The sequence below is a fragment of the Penicillium samsonianum genome, assembly GCF_028829775.1.
Source record: "Penicillium samsonianum strain IBT 33392 chromosome Unknown utg000009l_segment0_segment0, whole genome shotgun sequence".
NCBI lineage: Eukaryota > Fungi > Ascomycota > Eurotiomycetes > Eurotiales > Aspergillaceae > Penicillium > Penicillium samsonianum.
In genome coordinates, this window is record NW_026643267.1 from 1,341,037 (window position 1) to 1,357,617 (window position 16,581).

At 47.1% G+C, this 16,581-nt stretch overlaps 6 protein-coding genes across 6 annotated transcripts; 3 read left to right on the forward strand and 3 right to left on the reverse strand.

The window, feature by feature from the left end:
• Positions 1-144: 144 nt before the first annotated feature.
• N7471_013499 (GNAT family N-acetyltransferase) lies at positions 145-846 on the forward strand (the record flags this gene model as incomplete). The annotated part of the gene is made up of 1 exon (XM_057286218.1): positions 145-846. One exon carries the CDS (start codon positions 145-147, stop codon positions 844-846), a length of 702 nt encoding a protein of 233 aa, XP_057129543.1.
• A 685-nt stretch (positions 847-1,531) lies between these two features.
• Positions 1,532-2,330, reverse strand: N7471_013500 (uncharacterized protein; the record flags this gene model as incomplete). Its single annotated transcript, XM_057286219.1, is given in 2 exon segments — positions 1,532-1,953; positions 1,967-2,330. Coding segments are annotated over 2 exon segments (786 nt in total), but the record flags the coding sequence as incomplete, so codon positions are not given.
• A 3,832-nt stretch (positions 2,331-6,162) lies between these two features.
• N7471_013501 (uncharacterized protein) lies at positions 6,163-7,352 on the forward strand (the record flags this gene model as incomplete). Its single annotated transcript, XM_057286220.1, has 3 exons — positions 6,163-6,198; positions 6,257-6,283; positions 7,107-7,352. The coding sequence occupies 3 exons, from the start codon at positions 6,163-6,165 to the stop codon at positions 7,350-7,352; spliced, it is 309 nt and encodes a 102-aa protein (XP_057129545.1).
• A 30-nt stretch (positions 7,353-7,382) lies between these two features.
• Positions 7,383-8,725, reverse strand: N7471_013502 (uncharacterized protein; the record flags this gene model as incomplete). Its single annotated transcript, XM_057286221.1, has 3 exons — positions 7,383-8,038; positions 8,091-8,255; positions 8,320-8,725. 3 exons carry the CDS (start codon positions 8,723-8,725, stop codon positions 7,383-7,385), a joined length of 1,227 nt encoding a protein of 408 aa, XP_057129546.1.
• A 532-nt stretch (positions 8,726-9,257) lies between these two features.
• Positions 9,258-11,983, forward strand: N7471_013503 (ATP-binding protein; the record flags this gene model as incomplete). Its single annotated transcript, XM_057286222.1, has 8 exons — positions 9,258-9,736; positions 9,792-9,895; positions 9,948-10,066; positions 10,115-10,952; positions 11,003-11,189; positions 11,243-11,315; positions 11,363-11,782; positions 11,834-11,983. 8 exons carry the CDS (start codon positions 9,258-9,260, stop codon positions 11,981-11,983), a joined length of 2,370 nt encoding a protein of 789 aa, XP_057129547.1.
• A 311-nt stretch (positions 11,984-12,294) lies between these two features.
• Positions 12,295-14,475, reverse strand: N7471_013504 (uncharacterized protein; the record flags this gene model as incomplete). Its single annotated transcript, XM_057286223.1, has 1 exon — positions 12,295-14,475. The coding sequence occupies one exon, from the start codon at positions 14,473-14,475 to the stop codon at positions 12,295-12,297; it is 2,181 nt and encodes a 726-aa protein (XP_057129548.1).
• Positions 14,476-16,581: the final 2,106 nt, after the last annotated feature.

A 16,581-nucleotide genomic window follows, 5' to 3' on the forward strand; every position in this document is an offset into this window, starting at 1 on the left:
ACCCCAATGCAACATTGGCGTTGATATTGGAAGCTCATTGGTTAACACCTAAAGGTCAGGCAGCTTATCTTTACTATTTAGTTGGCAATGATTCCCTAGATTTTATATTCCACCGATTTCTGATTCAACTTCTGATCTTCCAATATGGCATCCCAAGCCCTTGGACAACTTTCCAAGTCCAGCCGGCTCGTCTACCGAGCCGCAGAGAGCTCCGAAGAGGACATTGCATTTTTCCACAACCAAATTATCAACGATGAGACTATTCAAACATTGAGCACTGGACGTCTTCCACGCCCATCTCACAAGAAGTCTGCAGAGGAGTTCATCAAAATTATCCAAGAATCCATGCTGGGGGTGATTATATGTCTTCCTCCTCAAAATTCCCCCGACTCAGAGACGGAATCCTCGACTGAGACTCAAACTTTGAACCGACCTGCTCAAAATTCCAAGTCAGTCCCAATTGGCCACATCAGCCTCTTCAGCTTGACTGGATCGGGTTACTCCCATCATCGCAATGCGATGATAGGAATTTCACTTGTGGACGGGTATCGGGGGAAAGGATACGGCGGAGAAGCTATTAACTGGGCACTGGACTGGGGATTTCAGCATGCTGGACTGCACAGAATCACTATAGGTGGATTTTCGTTCAACCACAATGCATTGAAGCTTTACAGGAAGCTTGGATTTGTGGATGAAGGTTGCGAACGTGAGGCAATATACCATCGTCGCGCTTGGCATGATATTGTCAATTTGTCTATGCTGGAGCATGAGTGGGAGGGTTTGAGAGGGGTAGCGACGGCTCAATCAGATCGCACCCCTTCTCTCCCTGAAGCGTCCGATCAATGAATGAGCTCTGCTTTCAACATGGAGGGATCTGGAGTTACCTAGTTTGGGTATTTGACCTCGGGGCCCATTTTCATGGGTGGATAATAGTCATGCAATTTACAGCAGGTGAAGGAAGGCTAACCTCCAGCGAGGATTTATCCCTTCCGGTAACCACAATAGATGTATCTGTTTGGAAATAGTTATAACAGGAATGTTTTGTAAATTGGCATGACCATTTTCACGATTCAATCTTTTTTCCAGCCTCAATGCTCAACGCTAGCCTATACTCTTTTCTCGTTATACACACGTAGAATAGTGGGAATGTATGTGTTGAAATCGGTATATGCCCTTAGACCCGGCGTATATAATGACCATTATTCAATAGAGGAACAGAAAAGTCAACATCATTATAAAACAAAGCTATCTGAAATAATACTATACATAAAAGGATTGCCGTTGAGACCAACTCAGAGCTATGGCGGTATCGCAACACGAAGATGTGTATCAACCAAGTCAAACCAAATGCCCTGATATCCAGAATCCCTTGATGCCCTGGCCACCTTCACAAATTCCTGAAGCCGTGATGCACTTGCACTTTGGACTGTGAATGAGGTGGCCAAGCGATCTATCAAAACTTCCCCAGGCCCATTTATCTCAAGCATAGCCATCGTCAAAGGAAGCACCACAGGTAACGCGCTAGATTCCTTTAAATTGACCGCCGACTTGGCAAAGAATGCCAATTCAGAAAATATTCTAGTTGCAAGTTTCCCCCTGCCTCGTCTTCGACTCCTAGCGGATATCGGAGCCGGTGGATGATCAATAAACCTGCCAAACGATACACATTTGCTTGTGTGACCATTGATGAAACCGCATTCTGGCCGTAGCTGTTGAACAACCCAGTAGGGGTTTGGGGTCGCCAACGTCGGATTGTTTCCTCTATTCCATCCAGTCGGTCATGAATGGCCGAGTATGATTCAGATCCGATAGCAGGAGCTTCTATCTTCAAGACATTGCTACACTCGCAGATGTCATAGAAATGAGGGAGAAGTGTTGCACAAAGACCGAGATAGCGGTCGACGATGACGCGACGCTGAGGATCGAGTCGTATTATAGGGATCTCACGATGCACTAAACACTCGACCGTGTTGACCAAAATCGGTGACATGGTTATTGTGTCCATGATGGGCGTTGTAATCAATCTGGGAAACCATGGTTTGGCCGAGATGAGAGGAGCTCCGAACGATAGAGTGGGCGGTACTGGAGTATGGTGCCGTGAGTACATTGAACACGTACATAGTCTGGCCCAGGAAGAGAACACAAGCTGCGTCGTAGTCGTGTGAGATTTTCACACTTCGCAGATGTTGCAATCCCTTTGCTGCTTTATACATATCGGGCTCGCCCCGCCGTACAACGAGGGACTTTTGGTAATTTGACATCAGTCCTAGGAATGCCAGGTATCCTTCGGTCAGGATCGGGCCGGATAGTTGCAAAATAACGTAAACAGTCTTCTGAGATGCCGGAATAAAGCTATCTACTAACATGAACGGTAAATGTATGACCGAGAATTGTTCCATAGCAGTATTTCATCGGCTGGAGCGCTAAATTGCGAGGTCGAAAGAACGGTGGCCAACTATTATGATATACTATTTCTAGTACATATTACTATAATAAAGGCTGTGATAGCAATGAAGCCTCAGCGTGAGAAATATAATCGAGGTTGCACATCATTCCATGTATTCCGTAAAGAAAGAAGCAATCGCCCTTCTTTGGAATGACAACAGTAAAGGGGAAGTCCCAAAGTCACTCTGGGTCCGCGACACAGGTCCTGTCTATGTACGTGGCGTTGGTGAATCCATCAAGGAACGTTTCGCAATCAACTTCCGTTTTAGTGAATGGGGAAGAAAACATGATATTGGCCGCCACGAACGGGCTTCAGATGGCCTTGATTGGCCTGTGATGACACCGGGACAGATCGAAGAAAACGGAAGCTTTGCTCGCAGGATTGTCCAGTCTGATATCTCCCCGTCTCCGGTGGCTCTAGTAGAATCACTCACAGCCATAGGGCTAAGAACCCTTTACCTGGCTGTGTTGAATATCTGGCCTGTTCCACCGCAATTTGAAAAGTAAATCACGGTGAAGGACGGAGTTATCTTGAATCGCAACTGAGATTTGACTGACGACGTGCACGTGAACTTTGTAATGACCACCTCAAGCCGTATGCCATCTCCGTTTCGAGTGCTCTCGCAGGTCACCAGACAAGGCGAGAATAGATCGACCCAAGAGCTGCTAAGGCACTTAACCCGTATTCGCTGAAAACTTCTCGAGTTCGTAGTTCGCACGAGAAACCTCGTTTATTACGTGCATCTGTTCAATGACCCCAGTGTTTCAATGCCGTACTAGTCATCACGCTGAATTCTAGCCGGTATCCTCTCGTGATTATTTCGCGTGACACTAGCACTTGATCATGCCCTAATTGTTCCATAGCGGTCCGAAAACGTCTTTCCAAATCCTCATATCTATCCGAAAGGTCTTGCAATATCGGATCATCCCTCGTGCCCCGCCTCCGAGAAATTTCTTCCAACAATGGCTCACCAAGGCTGGTGAAGTGTTCCAAAGCATCCTTTCCGATCCTTATACCAACAATATCATCGAATCTTGATGAAGTCCGATTGCTTCCAAGCCGAACGCAATCACAGAGATTTTCACCATATGTATCGACGCCAACTGCGCATAAACAATCAAAGAACATCATCATGCAGTAGACCGTAAAATAGCGTTGTAGTAAAACAGATTCAGAGTCACCGAGAGTTTCGAGATGGGCTTTGTGTTTATAAAGATCGCGGACCGCGCGAGCGACGCAGCTCAAGCATCGCTCCTTAGCGTCTCCACCGAGTTTGATTGGTACACTAATCGAGCGGTTAGGCAATCCTTCGAAGTTGGCTTTCTTTACCTACCAGCATATAAAATTGACAAAGGTGCTGAGCGCATGGAACAGAGTCAAAAGTACTGGAGTCAATTGATATGGACTGTACCCATTGACTGAAATGTTTTTGAGATTTGACACGTTCATATCGGGTGTGATTGAATTGACGAAAATTTGGCAAACTTCTAGGCAGACCAAGCAAAATGGAGGGAGCAGCGAAACATCTTCGCGTCGAGAAAGCAGCAACGTGTCATGTAGCGCGAAAACCCCATCCTCAAGAGAGACAGTATCAATCACCTCGTTAGAGCCTAAACATTTCGCGATTTCCAGAATTCGAGTCGTTGATTTAAACAGTTTGTCTCGGTAGGTAGGCTTTGGCGTAGGGTCCATTTGGGGCGTAATGATGAAGTCAACCTGTCTTCACTAAGAGTCAGTTGAACATAAGAAAGGAAACTGAAGGAAAAGTTTGCCGTTGGACTGTACGGTGATTCGTAATGTTGCTTAGCGATAACTTCTGGAATAGCCAGGGGTAGCGAGATACGACTTGGCCTTCGAAACTCAACGACCTGTTCACCGCCTTCGATTGCTGGGCTTGGTGGCTCGTGTTGTAGTTGAAAGGAAGGTTAATTATTATTAGTTCAGAGGGAAACATGAGGCTATATATACAACGAGAAGGTCGAATTGATTGCCAATCTAACTTGGTTCTTCGTATACATACTTCGGGATTAATTCCGATGGTTCGGCATGGTTCCTGATCTGCACCAGCCTCATATCACAACAGCTCGCATTTTGACTAATTCTCTTGCTTGATTTGACTCTGGGAATTGTTGTGATATGAGGCTGTTGCAGATCAAGAAGCTTCCAGTTCTTTCTGCGTGGAAGAAATACATGATGCAAGTAGATGCCTTCACTGTGTATATATATATAGCCTCGTGTCTCCCTCTGAGAAAACAATTAATTTATACCTATGAACTACAACAAATAGCACTCAGTGCCTCAATTTTAGAGAGCCGTGAAGGATTCAACAGTCAGCCAACGTTTCTTGACCGACTCAGCATCCCTTTTTCTCAACACCACTCTTACTCGTCTCTCTCGCTGAGCATCTAAAGGCATCAAGAATGTCGCTGCAAATAGTTGCGGTAAAAAGAAGACATGGGTCTCAACAGCCCTCAATAACGATAAATGTCTTTCAACGCTTTCTCTCGAGCTTGTGAGTGTCAGAAGCCGAGAAGTCTATAAATATGTCCTCTACCCCGGCGATTTGCTCTACAATTTGATCACTTGACTACGCAAAGTCGAGCAGGCTTGTGTCTGAGTCACTTGATAAGTTCTCCCCCACCCAGTACTGAATCTCCACTGTGCTGACATTTATAGAATACATTGCGGACCAGCAAGTCAGACAGTGCCTGTGAAAGATATGATTCCCACCAGATGCACTGCCATTCACGGCAGCCGATTAAAGATACGAGTTTTGGATTAGCCGGTCAAGGTGTCTATGCAAAGATGTCTCCGCTATAGCAGCCGACTGAGCTGATCTACTGTACAGCCTCTATGTGTATTCCCAAGACAAAGCGCGAATATCCCCGTCGCAGGTATGTTAATCTTAGCCTGACCTGTCTGAATTCTACTGATCAGGAAGACGATGCGATTTCAATAGAACCGAGGACATTCGACTAAAATGCACGAGCGCAAGGATCACAGCTCTTTGCTGTCTCTTCGTCCCTGGTCCACCAGAACAGGTGAGTCCTGAGATGTCTCTCCGATCTACAAGCTAATGAACGACAGTGACCCTTGAGGATTAAGCATCCCAGTCAGTGCTCCGCGCAAAGCCATGGCTTACACACTATTCCTGGCCCCGTCGCTCCAAACTACGCAGCATACCGTAGGTGAGGTATATGAACCAAACGAGCGGCTAAATAAAGGTGCGAATATCCGATTGCGTGCTTCGCTGCATAGAAGCTTGAGAGGTCCATTCTTCCTGATAATGTGAGTGATTTATCGCCCCCGCTGCTGCGCTATATCAGTTATTTGCGCCAATTCATGTGCCCCAGAACACGAATACCATTACTAGATTCATGCCATTGTACATAGGAGCAGCCCGTCGCCACCCGTGAAACATCCTTGTGGGGAGTCCTTTTATCGTCGGATCCAGATAAGGCCAAGGCGTCACTACGACGCGTGCTCCATCGCGTCTTCCGCCCTCGACCTCACCGCCTTCACACTGAACGGCGGAGTGTATGAACCTCTGGCCGTCCGCATCGCGAGGTCCTAACCCCATGACGACTGTACAATTTCCTGTCGCAGGTGGTTCGTCACGCGCCTTTGGCTCTCAGAAGTTGCCCGGTGCACCCAGCGCAGCTTCTTCGAAGTGACAGCCGGAGAGTGCGACGAACTGGAGACAACATCATGTCAACATGGCATGGATGGTGACTGCATTGATGAAGACAATTGTAAGTGATCTCGTCGGTAAGATATGACCACGAAGCTAATTGATCGTCTCGTCTCAAGCGAACATTCTGCGAACATTATGAACAGGTAAGTCATAACAACTCGTCCAAGTGGTAAGCCTAGCTGACTCGGATCGTACAACAGGAGGTCCCTCAAATTCACTCATACTCGAGTAGAATGTGAAGCGAACAAGTCATGTGGAAGTGATAGACAGCATGCGATCGCATCGGTATAGGGGACCCGAGCAGACAAGAGCATCGATGATGAGTCAATGTATTAAGGGCATGCTGGTGGTACTGACTTTGTTGCTCCGGAAATGATGGGTGGATGAGCCACATAACAAATGAAAGAATCCATTTCAGTATTACAGTATCTTGGCAAAAATTGTCGCCCTCCTTCTCTCCGCCTTAGTGAGACGTTGGTACATCAACACATTCTAATCTTTCCTGATCACGGTCCCATCGATGCCCAACGCGGGGTATCTGTTAAACCGCGACCAAGAGGATGTCACGTGCACATCACCCCACATCGTTTTTCTAGATTGTATGATCACTTTGTATTTTCCGCCACCCCTTTTCTCAGCGACAACTATGACTGACTCACCAAACGGGGTAATCAACGCAAATCTAGTGAAAAAATCTCTCCGACAACTACGGTGAGTATTCACGCTACACTTTCTCTGCTGGGTTGCAGCTCATATTAAGACTAGGCACAGTTAGCACAGTCTGCTCTTCGTTCACTTCGCACAAAAGCGCCTATTGGGGTTCTCTTTATGACTCATCCTTGTCTTATTGTGTAAGAGCAACGTTGCAGTCACTGAAACGTGATCCGTTTGGAATTATCTTATCCTTGCAAAGATTAAATGGTCAGTTCTACCGCATTTGATTTTCCCTGGCTAATATATCGTTAGGCTTTCGAAGAAAAATCCCTCGATTCCTCCATAAACTTCAGTAATGTGTCCGAGAATCGTGTGACAATGATTATTGGAAAAGGACAAATGGTGTACTGGCAAGGAAGCAATGTCACTGTTTACGAAGTTGATGACGAAGGAAATGAACAAACAAGGAAACTTGTTGGCATGCCAAATGGACAAGGCGTCGCTCAGGATGGTGTCAAACTTTATATTACGAAGGGGAAAGTGACAGAAAGCGTTTGAAGCGTCTCATTATATTGTATAGCTTGCATTTCAGGTATAAAGCTTCTTTTGTATTTCTAAGCCTCGAACCAGACCAAGCGATAGGTTCACGATGGCGCCTTTCTCTGTGATTATCATTGACACACATTCAGTCATCAGTCTACCTTCTTTCAACTCTCTCAGGCGAATGGGGCTCTCCTTTATCGCCTGCTCTATTTCGAAGCCGAACACGGCGGCAATAGTTTCATCACCCACACCTTTCAAAGTAACTTCAGAGTTGGGAGTAGTCAAGGTTGTTCCTCTTTCGAAGCCAATATGTAGAGAATTTTCCGCCCATTTCACTGTCGCATTGAAAAGAGCCATCGCAAGAGCTTGCACCCTCGATTCACAAATATCGAGACTGAGCAGACAGTCAACCGGTCCACCCCAAGGAGGAAATACAGTTGTCACTGATGCTTTCGAATACGTCTTCACACTGTTTGGGAAAGATTTTGTTCTGATTCTGATTGCGCCAGATATAATTCCTTTGAAAACAGCAGCAATGCCCTCAAGGGAGGCATGCTCAAAAATTTCCTGCGTGTTCGTAAGATCCGTACCGATTTGCCAGTCGTCTTGTGAAAAGCGGACGCGAGTTGTAAAGTATGGGTTTGCTTGACAGTTTGAGGCAGGTGTTGTGTACTCTTTGACTTCGAGACTGCCCCGGTGGGCTTTGAATACCCAATTAGGACGTATAAATAACAAACAGGGAGTGGAACTAACGGCAATTTCTTGAGGTTCCCTTAGCATCCTGAATATGAAGGAACCCAGCGTCTGGGTTCACTAAATGTCTGATGGAAGCAATTGGGCTATTGGACTCGCCGTTACTGGTAGAAAGCCTTAGTGGAGTGGTGGTTGCTTCGCTTAACGTGGAGCACAGTGAGGTCTCTAGGTTTTATCAGCCAACTTTTTGTAAGATAAGGAGAGGACTGTAAAGAGGCCAAATGCTTACCCTCCAAGAGACCTGCTACTTGTGTATCACCCACAAAGCTGGGAAACGATGGATTGTTGATCAATGGCCGATATTTCTCCTCACCCAGCTTACATACGAGCGCCTTGCGTTGGCCAATATTCATATCTCTGACATTACTTTGACCAAGGGCGGCGGCGCACAAGCGCACGCCTTGTAGCCCACAATTTTGACGCACTTCGTGAAGAAAGAGTAGATACTTTTTTTGATGGATGGTAGATTCCGATGGATGATTCAGCAGAAAAAATGCCTCGGAAACCTGCTTGGACTCTTTTGGTCCTAGGTGCCAGGCAATGCCAAGTCCGTAGGCGGTGCTCTCTACTTTCTTCCAGGCTTCTGCGCTGGTAAGTGATTTCCGAGGACGCCGTCGTTTGGTGGATTGGACCATGACGTGAAGAGGTGGAAAGTGGTTGGAGGGAGGGAAAGATGGAGGGAAAGATGGAGGGAAAGATGGAGGGAAAGATGGAGGGAAAGATGGAGGGAAAGATGCATGTTCTTGCTGCGGGGGAGAAATGGGGGCCAAGCGTAAGATTGGCCCTCGAAACGGTTAGTGACCCACTAGCGCCGCTAGTGTGTGTGATAAGACACAGGAGGCTGGTCTGGCTGCGCTTAATCTGGACGTTTGCTGTGAACTGAGTCAATTGGATCATCTCCACATGCATGATCAATCCCCTAGACGTGCATCCCAGTCTTCATCCGACAAGCACAACTCAATCCCTTCAAGACCGTTCATCCAAGTTCATGAAATCTGCGGCGTACTTTTGTTAAAGGGTTTGACATGAGGCAGGGGTGGGCGACGAAGATATAAAATGGGAGGAACTGCTCGGCCTTATTGAGTTCTTCGTTTACATTCATATCGGCTTTTACCCTGCTGATTCAATCTTTCTTCTCCATCGTACAAACAAATTCCATCAAACAGCATGGCACCTGTTCAAAGCAGCCCAAGATTGCCTTCAGAGCACATGGCATTGAACGAGACTTCTTCTCCCTGTCACCAAGGCATGACGCCGCCGGATAGCCCAACGAAGGGGGCAGCTACGTCTCAGACGATGTTAAAGGACGTGAAGCATTTCTTTGCTGTGTTCCTTGAAAAGATGTCCGACCTTGCCAACCAAGAACCTCCAAACACTCCTGTCTCCTGGGACCAGTCCCCAGCAGCCCCCGACATGATTCGACTGAAGCAGTTGCTGGTAAAACTCACCAGCGATGAATGTGCTTCACTTGGACCCTTCGCGGCAACTGATCCTGCTCAGTCTGGCCTTGCCAAAAATGAACAGGAAGAGGTTGCTCAGGCGGTAGATGAAATCGATCTCAATCGTTCAATCTGTACTACTCCAGATGATTTCAAATCGTTTGAGAAATGGGCATCGGCATCCCAATTCAAAACAGTCGTGGAAACGTATGAGCTAGCCATCAGACCCTTTCTTGTTCGGGAATTGCTGACACAGGCCCAGTTGGGACAAAGAGGCATGTAAATACAAGACAGCCGAGCCGACGGAGACTAGCATTGGTCTGGACGACTACGCTGAATATGCATTCATTGTCCGTGAACGTGTTGGTACGTAATACCTTTACCTAGCAGACCGAAATCATACTAATGGTATGATCAGACCGAACGTCCGAGGAGGTAGTTCCATTCATAGACATCAAGTCGGAAGGCTTACGCGACATCCTGCGAGACATGCTGCACGACATCAAGGCCGTTAGCCTGATGGAGGACAAGCCATCGGTAATTAAGACAGTATTATCATCAAGGAGCACGCTGACGTGGATTTAGATCGAGCAAAATTTCCTTTTTCATTTCCTCCCAGAGCTCGACAGATGTGCGGAGAACATGGATAGCAGTTCGGACCATGAGTCGGCACATGCGAAGCATCTCCTCTTGCTCATCGACCACCTCAAGCACACATATGCTTCTACTTTGCAGCGTCTCGAATCAATGTTGCAGCACGGTCATATTACATATGACCTTCTCTGGGCGCTTTTCAAGCCTGGTTGCCATGTTTATACCACATGCATTGGCACAAAAGAGCCGCGAAGTGTCGTATTCGACGCGGGCGAAGAGATGACACACAATGACGAGACGTGGTTGAATCTCGAGTGCCGATTTCTTGATTATAATGGAGTCAAGTTCGGCGAGGCCGGTATCTTTCTGCGAGTGGCCAAGTTCCGAGGATCAAAGCCGATCGAGAGCCTTGAGGCCTTCCCTCTCTGCCACCATACAAGTCACGAGAAAGTCCGGAAAGATTTGGTCGAGAGAGGTCAAAAGTTCCGGAATTTGGCCGGCTCACATGTTCGGCACTGCGAAGGCAGCGCATTCTTTATCAACAAGGGGAAGGCTATCAAAGTCAACATCAACAGTCGAGTGGCAGTGGACGCCGCATTTTTCCATGAAATGCAGCCAAACTACTCCCGACCGTCACTCCGCGACATTGGGGTCAAGGATAAGGGTGGAATTGCAGTCTTTGACATTGGTGCAATGCTCATGGAGGGCCGTGAGCGAGAGAAGGAGAAAATGCGAGGAGACAGTGTGGATGCACAAAAGCTGAGCGAGGCCGATTTACTGGTCGCCTGCCCAACAGTTTGCTGTTTCAGTTTCCAGGAGAAAATGTTCTGTATGTGACGCGACCGACAATGGTTTAGTATCCGACTAATGTGATCCCAGTGGAGTGCGCAGTTAGTGCTCTTAGGGACGTGGATTGGTCACCTGAATCGTTCGATTGCCTGCAGATAGCCTCCGAGACCAAGACACTCCTCTTGTCATTGGCGAGAACCCGCCTAGGTCTGATACCGACGGTACCGTTCGACGACGTGATTGACGGTAAAGGTCAAGGGCTCAATATGTTGCTGAAGTATGTCGGTGAATTGTATCTGCCCTGCATAGTCTTCAGCTGACACGTGCTAGTGGTCCGCCAGGCGTCGGGAAGACTTTCACCGTCGAGGCAACCTCGGAATATTTCAAACTCCCTCTCTACTCGGTATCAACAATTCATTGCGTGCATATCGGCCTAGCTGACTTTCTCAGATATCTGCAGGGGAGCTTGTTGTCGATCATGGGGACTCCCACGCACTAGAATCACAACTTGAAATCATTTTCAAAATCGCAAAGCATTTCAACGCTATTCTTCTTTTGGATGAAGCCGACGCGTTCATGGCAAGTCGTACCGAGCTCCATGATAGCCATAATCGTCTGGTCACTGCTTTTCTCCGCAAGCTAGAGTATTACCGGGGACTGCTTTTCTTGACTTCGAACCGGGGTATCCAGTTTGACGATGCAATTCTGAGCCGAATCCATTTGACCATTGAGTATGAAGATTTGACAAAAGACTTCCGCATAGGCCTCTGGAGAACCTTTTTGTTCAAGGCCCGAACACTCCAAGGTCCTGCCGTGATTGAGGAGGAGGACATCCAGCGATTGGAATCTTTGGCTCTCAATGGACGAGAGGTGAGTTCCATACTATCGGGTATATATCACTTGCTGACTGCCATCAATCAGATCAAAAATATCGCAGCAGTTGCACACGCTCTCGCTGAGGCAGATACAACGCAAGTCAGCTATAAATACTTGGAATTAGCCGCGAAATCGAACAAGAAATTTTCTAAGGAGTTTGGCAGGCAGGGTCCTGTTGACGGAATGTATATCTAACGACATGCATGGCAAACTTGAGCGGATAATTCTGCTGTCAGGGTTTTCAGCAACCCGGGACCTTTACCGCGATATTTTCGGTTTATACACGACAGTCTTAGGTATCAGAATTGAATGACAGTCTGCAATGCTCTTATAATGGTCATATCATTCCGAAAAGTTCTCAAGTTCGAGGGTCCGGCTCACATAATAAGTCGGGTGGTGTTGATGCACATGAATAAGGAGCGCACTTCGCCTCGGAATATATAGGTGACCATGGGAATTTGAGTCACAAAATCGCTAATTTAACAGGTAGAAAATAGATTTCCTTATCACGAAACCCGAAGACGTTTTGTATCTCCTGCCTCCACTCGACATAGCCGTCGTTTTGCGGCCCCCGGTCGCTGCTTAGCCGGTCGGCATCTCAGAGTAGAACGGTGAAAGTCGATGATTAAAGCACGCCCGAGCTCTTCACTCCAAAGGACATTCTCTCGCCTGAGGTCTTCATGTAGTATCCCGAGAGCTTTTATTTCCTTGTTCGATTTGTAAATCTCGCGGCGAAGCCGTTGCGTTAGCTCCATCGTGGATGTGCACTTACCGCCCCAGCCCATTACGAGCATATGGCGAATCTGTCCAGCACCATGTAGAAAGTAGATTTTTGCCAAGTCAATCGTTCCCAAAAAGACAGGAACAGCAGATCCTTGAGCCTTGCGCAGGATCTGATATACCTGCGCTTCGCGTGAAACTTCTTTCCACAACCCCGTAGTGGTGCCTTTACCGATAACCGTGTAACCATATTTCGTGCAAGTCAATTTGAACGGGGCTCCGTAGGAGCCACAACCGCCAAGAGGAATGCAACGATCAATATTTTCGTCCAATTGGCCCTTGAGTGAAAGCATCAAATCTTCAGCCGAGATGGGATGCTGAGTCGGGTCGTCTTGGCCCCGGCGGTGATAGCCCACGTTTGGACACAGCTCATCCAGGGATTTCCTAGTCTGCAGGCCGAGTAAACATCGCTGTGTGCAAAATTGTGCAGCGTGGCGTCGGGAATGATCTTCGAAATCATGCACTGACTCTTGCTGGCGACCTGATCGTCGAGCGGACGGTGAAGGCGTGACTTGACTGATCCTCCGCTTATGGCCAGATGTTTGATTTGTGTCGGACCCGGACGAGTTAGGTGACCGCGAGCGCGGTCGGATCTCCGAAGGTGCACAGCTTGTTTGAGAGCGTGTAGGCACTCGACGGCCCTCTGAGGGAGACGGCAGCGGAGATGACGACGGTAATTCATAGGACGAACCAGACCCTGGGCTCGGGAACTCAGGGTTAGTGCTATCGGAGTGAGGAATCAGCTGTAATTCATTTCTCGGGATCTGCGAACGAGTATGTTCAAAGCTTGTTTCCCACGTATGAAGATCGGGACGCAAGCGATTTCTCCACTCTTGTCCACGTGTGGGTGAACGGAAGGCCATCAAACAAAGGCATAATACCCTCGCAACAGAGGTCTTCGACAGCTGATGAGTTGTATCGCCTGTTGGGTCCACTTCATTGTGGGGATCACAAAAAAAGTAATACAGCGTGGTGGGTTCGTCTCGTGGAACACGAAGTAGTACACGAATAATTCCATTTGTCAGGTAGGAATATTCGAGTCCTTCCTGAATCATCACGTGGTATTCTTGGACGATAGCAGAGCAGACAAGCCGCTCTGCATTGTACCTCAGCTTCGCATCCTGTTCGGTGGGTATTTTATTTGATCTGACCATTTCCTTCCACAGCTCCATTGGTCGTAGTCCCATGCGAAGAGTTGCGACAGGCAGTTTGTGAGGCGGCTTGTACTCGACGGTCGTCAGCACGGTGGTCGTGTTGCCGTCGACACGATGAATACAGAACTGGTCTGGTCGTGGGTGAGGCGTGCTTGACAGCTGGCTTGTATCCGCTTCAAAGGTTTCATTCCTGCTCAAAGAATTTGTGTGATTGCTGAACTGGATTCCATCACCGAGGCCAAACTCGTCACAAGCCGCCGGTATTTTGCACAACTCGGCTATTATATCATGGACGTGTTCTTCCACCCCAAACCGCTCATATGCCTCGAGATCTTGTTCGCTACTGAGTGGTTTGCGGGCAAATCGACGGCCAAGTCCTTCTAACTCCGGTAGAGACGAAAATAAGCGTGGCGCCTGCCCTAGCTCCGACTGTAGATATTGGCAGACAGACCCGTAGACCCTTAGCAGCTGCTCTGGGCAGTCGGCCCAATGTTCCAATCGAGTCGGGCAGTCTTTTCCAGTGGGAAGGGGTATTTTTCCAGTGGTTGAGCGAGATGGTGTCTCGACTCGCAACTGGCGGGAGAGAAGGTCATGGCAGTTCTGTAAGAGCTCTGTGAAAGAGGTCTGTTGGTTGCGTTCTTCTGCTTGTCGCCTCCTTTCTGCTTCCTGCCGTCTCCCTTCTGCTTCCTGCTTCCGTCCTTCTTCTGCCCTAAGGTAAAGATGTTTGTAATTTGGAGAGCTGTGGTCGGCCATCGATTTGTTGAAAAGGGTAAGTCATGCCTTGACGCAAGTGCGTCAGAGCCCGGCTGACGATCTGGTCCGATCAGCTTTCTGCCAGCAGATCCCGGGTTTCGGAAAATACTTTCTTCCGGAAAATGGCTCAGGTCTCACATTCAGGTATACATACTAGCCCAAAGCGGTTAGCGCTTGTCTTTACTCCAATCAGAGTTGTATTGTTATGGAGTTCTGTGGGTCACGATCCAGTATTATAGATACAGGTATAACCCTAATGCATAAGTAAGTTAGTGCGTATCAGGATGACAGAACAATAACATCAAAACAGGTGCTCCAACACGAACACTATTTTGAGTGACTCCAGACCTAATGTAGTTAGTCAAAATGGGCCTTGATCATAACCCCTTTCCTATTCGACAGTTCAAGTTGATCTAGGCCAGGTGTAGAATGAATTGGGTTTGGCAAAGCTTCAAGAAAAATCAAATGAATAAAGTGGTGGCAGTCATTTCGAGCGGACCTGTAAATAAAGATGACAGCTGGTCAGAGGATCCTTGCTCTGCTTATGTAGTTCATTTTGTAGACAGTTGCATGTGGAAAAATGAAATGTCTCGGAGATTGGGGACACCAAGAAGTTGTCAAAAGAAGTACATTGCGATCTAAATGCGTGATTCTGAGAGAGTGTACTTGTATTTACAACTTGATTAGGAAGGGATCACACTATATACAATCAAGCGACTTCAAGCAGTAAGCACTCTATGGTATATCTCCCGAGTTCATGGACAATCAGATTGTAATTTGCTCTAGCTAATGAGAAGGCTGGATTTAAATTATCCTCCAGTCTCCTTGGCGAATTTCTTTGCATTTAGGCGAGAAACCATATAATTCTGTTTTAAAAGCCTTGCCTGAGTCACCCTGCCCATGGCCTCGACATGGCATGATTCATTTGGAGGTACCCAAAGGTACATCTCCGTGGCTCACTTGGTTAACTGCAAAGAAGATACCAAGGCAAGGACCAGTTCGATCTGCTGAGTGTCAGCGTTGTTGGCAATATGGGAATGATTGTGATTACCTCCAGTGCAAATATCCATGTTTTACCTAACATGCCTATGATAGCAACCACAAGCAAAAGGAGTGCTACTACAGAGAGGTAACACGAGATAAACCGCAGCTGAGCTCGGCCTAGAGTTGACTATCGAAACAACCACTAATACCATGCAGCTATACCGAGGTAGTCCATAGAGAGAATAAAGAGGCCGCCTAGATGAACAGAGCTTAGGACAAAAGTTCCAACGAGAGAGAATGCCACTTTAGCTAGGGTGGAAAGTGTAGTAAAAGAAGGATATATGGTGCGTAGTAATCGAGGAGTGTTTAGGTATTTCCGCTGCTAGAAGATTATAGGGAGGTACTATGGCGTGGTTAGCCTAAAAAGAGACCTATTATAATCGAGTTCCATATACTATCGACCTACTACATATAGTGGTGGGAAGATCGAAGTAACCTAGAAGAGCACTTCACCCCATGCTAGAAACCTGTTGCTCTAGAACAATCTAGTGAGAAGAGCGAAGAAAATATAAGGCAAGGCACACAAAGCTAAATCGATTTTATGCTATAGCCAATTTAAGGGAAACCGATACGAAATAAATAGTCTTCCAAGGCTGAGAATAAGAAGAATGGTCACTAAAACGGACTTAACGATGTTTTCTGAAATCATGCCCATGACTGATTGCAGCCGATATGCTTTTTGAATGAGAACTCGAGACTTATATACTCAAATAGAGGCATATTGCCCATTTAATACTATATAATCCCTAGGAGCTCTTCATCTTGCTCTAGGACCTCCTTGACAGAGAGTATACTCAATTTCCTGCTTATAAGAAACATCTTTCCGCAATCTTGAGGCACTAAAGACAAAGACCCTCAGTTGAGACTCCGCAGTAACATTCTTGCTCTTTCTTTGTGCGGACTCGAGAATAGACTTCGTATTGAAAGCCTAGAGTATAGTCTCTAATCCAATTCATATCGTGCTTAATCAAGCGGTCAAAAGCAAATGTCCATCTGCATTTGGCTTTGTTAGGGATAAGGTGCAGCCAGACAACGTTTCAGAGTGGCCAATCACTGTTACAG